The sequence below is a fragment of the Punica granatum genome, chromosome 8, assembly GCF_007655135.1.
Source record: "Punica granatum isolate Tunisia-2019 chromosome 8, ASM765513v2, whole genome shotgun sequence".
Taxonomy (NCBI): domain Eukaryota; kingdom Viridiplantae; phylum Streptophyta; class Magnoliopsida; order Myrtales; family Lythraceae; genus Punica; species Punica granatum.
The window spans coordinates 16,625,323-16,630,803 of NC_045134.1; the positions used below are offsets into that span (position 1 = coordinate 16,625,323).

General features: G+C 40.2%; 1 protein-coding gene across 4 annotated transcripts; it reads right to left on the reverse strand.

Moving 5' to 3' along the window:
• Positions 1-223: 223 nt before the first annotated feature.
• On the reverse strand, positions 224-4,988 carry LOC116188500. 4 transcript variants are annotated; one of them, XR_004152261.1, is made up of 6 exons: positions 4,507-4,988; positions 3,754-3,970; positions 3,520-3,540; positions 2,957-3,247; positions 2,053-2,125; positions 224-772 (listed from the first exon to the last, which is right to left on the reverse strand). XR_004152261.1 is itself a non-coding variant. In XM_031517902.1 (5 exons), the coding sequence occupies exons 1-5, from the start codon at positions 4,846-4,848 to the stop codon at positions 720-722; spliced, it is 924 nt and encodes a 307-aa protein (XP_031373762.1). In that variant the 5' UTR covers positions 4,849-4,988; the 3' UTR covers positions 224-719. The 4 variants fall into 4 exon arrangements, 2 of the variants coding, with proteins under 2 accessions (XP_031373762.1, XP_031373763.1); XR_004152262.1 differs by lacking the exon at positions 3,520-3,540; XM_031517902.1 differs by lacking the exon at positions 2,053-2,125.
• Between the last annotated feature and the right edge of the window lie 493 nt (positions 4,989-5,481).

Below are 5,481 nucleotides of genomic sequence, written 5' to 3' on the forward strand. Positions count from 1 at the left end.
TAAATAATATATAATTAAGGGAAACTATATCATAGCAATATAGAAAACTTAATATCTAATTAAACTAAATTCTTGTTTCGAAATATTCTAGAATACGCATTTGGATCCGAAAACTCGAATACGTGTCGTGCTGCAATCTGAAGCACATCAATTGGTGGACGATAAAAACGAATTGTTTGCAAACAAGTCTCTTTTAATTGTTACCAATTCATGGGACTACACATTTGAGAATGATCGTAATCATGATATGCATAGATTGTAAGTCATCGACAGTAGTGATCACAACTCAAGTATAGACTAATCAATTATAAGGTTAAATTAACCCTAATCTTGTCACTAACATCAGAGAGATGATCACCTCTGCTCTAACTGAAGAAAAGAATCACCGGTTGTCCCTTCGTATGGCAAGTATAGGAGTACTGATCTCTCATGAACATCGACAAAACCTTGCTCCAAATGGGACCTACCCAAGGCATTTGCTATAAAGCAGATATCTACATTGACTAGACTATTATTCACAGATATGAGCTTTGGATCTCTGCAGTGTCACCTTTCAGAAGTCAGAAGTACGAGTTTCTGCCAATGTTACTTCCAGTCACTTTGTTGCTAGCTGCTTCAAAAATTTCCCCCCCTCTGTTGCTAGTCTCTCGTGCAATATTTTCTGCTTCTCCAGAAAAAGCAAAAAGAGTTCCTTCAGCTTCTTAGCTTGTGTGTATTCTTCAGTTCCCGAGCGGACAACTTGGATCTCCAGCTTCCTGCTTGATGGTCTTCTCTGCAAGACGTTGGCACCCAACTTCGATAAACATAAAAGGCACTATATACTTTGAAACTTATCTGCACAATTCACTTTTTTAACCACTGTCTAATGGAAAGTGATAGAACATACATACACACATATAAAAAGCTGAAGCAGCAGCTACGGAGGAACAACATGGCCAAAATTGGAATACCCTGAGCTCCTCTCAAAATGATTATACACATTCATTATATATATTCTAGCCAATTTGCTTTCTAAAAGATTAACGTGCCGTTATTTATTTGTCCATATTATTTCTATGTTTGGAAACACATCTAAGAGTATTTTCGGGAAAAACAAAAATTTCCTCAGCTTGAAAGAGCTTCTTCATATGTGCAAAGTTAGCCATTGCCATTCAAACTCAGCCATTACCACCTCCTGCCACATGTTTGTATATCATTAGGAAGCTACAACCATATTTTTCTAAAGGGATTTTTACCCCATATAGCTTATCATTTACCCATTTTGTCAAATCTATCATATATATTTTTTTGTCAGATATATCCCATGATTTACATTTTGTTCCAAATCTATCTCGCCGTTATATCTTCGTCAACGGTTAACGGTTTTGTCACTCTGACCCCTTTTATTCGAGATAGATTGGAGAAACAAATTAAAATCATGGGATAGTTTTGAGGAAATAATTAAAACCATAAGATAGATTTGGGAAAAAAATTAAAACCATGGGATAGATTTAGAGCCTATTAATTTTTCATTAACGGACAAGAAAACGCCGGGATAGATTTCGAGCAAAATGTAAATCATGGGATATATCTGACCAAAACAAAAAAGAACATAGGATAGATTTGCCAAAACGCATAAACCGTGGGCTATATGACGTATTTTCCCCTTTCTAAATAGTCCACTAATTCCCTCTATCACTTGATGCATAAGGCATTATATCAAATAACTATTGTAATAATTTTTCTTATGACTACTTATCGGGATTTTCTGTAACTATATCCAAAAAATCGATGTCAAATGTTATTTTTTAGGAACATGACAAAGTTTGTGCCAAAAGATGCGCCTCATGTAGCTTAGCAACTAGTCAGTAGGTTAATTTGAATAATGCATCATATTTCCTGTCTTCAAGTTTCTCGCAAGATTCTTTTCAGACTGAAAGCTTTATGCAAATGTTCAAAACCATTGGAAACCCAAAAACATTGATGCTTGTGCAAAACTACGACTGTTTCAACTATAGATGCAACAAGCCAACTAAATATAACAAATTCTAAAGGAAGTCATGCTAAACTTACGAGGTATGTGGGCATAAGAGCTGAAAAAGATGTTATGGCATTCCCACATAACTTTCCAGATGTCATTAACGGTCTGCATAATGAGATGATATATGCGAGATGCCAAATGGTCAGTGATAGTAGCATCAATCTCAATTATACCAATACGGGAACTTCTACTATCCTATTGGTGCGGCTCCTGAGACCCCATCACCATTGGATGGGGCATCCCCGTGTTTAGCAGGGGGCAGGCCCTTCAATCCAAAGGTGGGAGACCTAATAGGTACCATAGCAGCTGGGACTAAAAAGCTATTAAATGCCAAAGAAGATGCTTGTAATACACTGTAAAAGAGCAGTTATCGGCTTATCGCAGTCTTGATAAACAGATGCACAGTGCATTATTGCAAATAAATATAGTTACCATTTTAACAGCCATTACCAGTTCATTTGAGAAAACATCACAACCCATCCTAGCCTTTAGCAGGTCAAAGAGATCCTTTCAGTTTTACCTTCAAATACTCGCAGTAACCATCTAATGGCACTGTCCTTAAGTAGTTTGTAATATAATATCATCCTTACCCAAAAAATAAAAAATAAAAAAAATTGCCCTTGCTAGTTTTGTCCAGCTGATAGAGGGAGATCATACAGCCTCAAATACACGAACCACAGTGGCAGCTCCATATTTTCTAATGTTTCTAAAAGATATTAATGCCAAGCGCAGAGCTAATATTTTATGCTGAGGTGACATTCTATATCTATATTTACTCGGCTAAGAGAAACAGCTACAATGCGAGGGCAAGAGAAAAGGAAAAAAAAGGTTGAAAAGGAATCATTAATGGACAAAATTCTTATTTAGGTTTGATACCGTAGAATTAATACTAGTGGAGGACACATTTTAAACATATTCTACAGGACAGATTTGTACCTTCCTCTAGAGGATACGATGATTGATCAGGATCCTCTAGAAAATCGTACAACTTCTTAAGATTCTTCTCGGAATCCACAAAAATAGCTCCGCGTGCATACGATTCTGATGGCAAGCAAGGGAAAATACATGCTCTAGTTGACATTGACGTGTGCAATTGGAGGAAATCCTCGATAGAGGATGATTGTAAGTCCTTCTCGAGGTTCTCGATCAATATCATGTAATGTTTGCGCACTCCTCCAAGATCAATATCCTGTGGACTCTTTCCACTGCACTTGTCAATCTTCCTGTCTGTAATGAAAGCAATGAGTACAAATAAAGCTAGTAGTCCAGGAAACACTCGCACATAGACATAGAGAATGTTCGCCATTAGCTTTACTCGAGCACTTAGAGAAAAATAATTCCCTTTTTCCATTTCTTCTTATAAGCATCCGGAAAGTTAATCAAACCCAAAACTTCAAGAAAAGTTGAAGGACTATTCTCTAGAAAGTATTATCCTTCCAGGCACAATTGAAGAGATCAAACTTCAAAGAAAATTAAGTTCTATAGGAGAACAAACACACCTAGAGATGAGCACGCTTCACCTGCGAAATGATCAGCATGTTTATATTCCCATAGAAAGCAACATGTACATCAGTAAAGTCATAAATTTAGAACGGCAACATATTGTGTCAATGGTTTAAGCAGGGAAACAAGTCTTGCCTGGGTTCCACATCCAGAAACATCTGAATGGACCTTTTTGCCTGAAGGGGAAACTGATCTGTCAGAATTGTCACCACTAGGAGTAGAAATGTTACCTCCAGAATTGGCATTTGACTCGGGCATAATCCTATTCATATGTTTTGTTGCTATCTCCAGAAATGAGGCAACCTTGGGATCAACCCGAACAGTGGGTTGGACCACACAAATGCTTTCAATACGTTTCATGACCATCTTCCCTTCACTTGGGCCATGTTTAGAGAGAAGCATAAAGCTACACAAGCACTTGTATCTACTGTGCTCCTTCCGCTCCACCTTGATAAAGAATACCAAGAAAGCAGAGCAGAACAGGTGATGAAATTATCATCTAATCACATAGAGGCATTTTGAATAATTAACTACAATTTTCAGTATATCTCAAGTTAACACGAACAGACAACAATTGCCACCACATCTTCCCTATGATTTCGACATATTGAAGAAAGTTTCCATCTCAGAGGAACATACTGTTTTAGGTTGGAACCGTTCACCTTCTATTCATCAATCAGAAGATATTGCTTTCCAGTTCAGCATCTAATCTTATCTATACGTTCATTATACAAAAGACACATCGTATAGGTGCTCTTCGAGAAAATTGCATCCCCATCATATATTTGGCCAATAACCCCATTTTCGATCTTACAGGTTCACGGTGTTTCGACCACAGCAGCAACACAAACGACGATACCAGTTCGTGCAAAACATGAAATCAGTTAAAAAGAGTCTTAAGAGAAACAGAGCAATCAGCAGACATTCACAAAATGCACGTCCATAACATAACGGTAAATAAATGCAGCAGCGATGAGACATACTGCTTCAACAATGGCGTCGTAGAAGCAAACATCGCCGTCCCTCGGGGAGTGAGAGGCGCAGACGAGGGTGCCCGGGGTAACGGAGCCGCAATCCGAGTCCTGAAGCTGAGGGGAGGCAGGCCTGAACCTCGACCGAAAGTCCTGGATCGCTTCGAGGGAGCGAAAGTCCTTGGCGTGGAAGACCCTGTCGTAGAAGTCCGAGAGGTGGCAGTACATCAGTTTGAGCTGGTGGCCGGAGCTGAGGAGGAGGAGGCGGACGCTGTACCAGGCGTCATCGTCGAAGGTGCGGAACTCAATGTCCGGCGAAGGAGAGGCCGAGCTAGGGTTTGGATACCGGGGCATCCCGAATCGCTAGGACGAGATAGAGCTTGCGTGCGTCACTCTCTCCCTGGCCTTCGTTCGTACATGCGTGCGGAAAGAGGAAGACGAAAAGGCCGAAGAGAGAAGAAGGTGAGGGAAGGGAAGAGAGAGAGTGAGTGAGTGAGTGAGTGGGCGAGTGAAGTGGGGAAATTCGACAAAATTGATAATTTGGTCCCTGAAATATACACTTCGAGGCAAGTTCGTCCCGGAAATAAATTCTCTGTACTAATTGGTCCGGACGTTGGTCCGGACGTTTGAAACGTTTGGACTAATTGGTCCGGACGTTTGAAACATTTGGACCAATTGGTCCTTCCGTTTGAAAAAAGTGAAAGTCCTTGACGAAACATCCTGTAGACGCCGTGACGTTGCTCTGTTCATCGTCCCTGCAGAGAGAAACCATTCCTCTCGCCCAAATTGCCCAGAGTACGTCTTCCCCCAAAATTCGATTTGACCTAATTGAGCTAGAAATCATCAAATTCAACCCAACGCCTCGAGATTTCTTGCCTTAAGAGTGTCGCCCGTGATCTTCCGAAGTTGCGGCTGTTGATTGTTGGTGATCTTCCGTGTCGCCCGTGATCTCCCGTGATTGCCCATCGTTGAGAGTGTCGCTCAGAT

What these genes read in the sequence shown, in the direction of transcription:
- LOC116188500 (XM_031517902.1), bottom strand. Translation starts at nt 4,848, where the DNA reads ATGCCCCGGTATCCAAACCCTAGCTCGGCCTCTCCTTCGCCGGACATT. An exon ending in GTCAAATGCCAATTCTGGAG is followed by an intron (nt 3,541 to 3,753) that starts GTAACATTTCTA and finishes ATCATTTCGCAG; the next exon opens with GTGAAGCGTGCTCATCTCTA. An exon ending in TGAAGCGTGCTCATCTCTAG is followed by an intron (nt 3,248 to 3,519) that starts GTGTGTTTGTTC and finishes CTTTCATTACAG; the next exon opens with ACAGGAAGATTGACAAGTGC.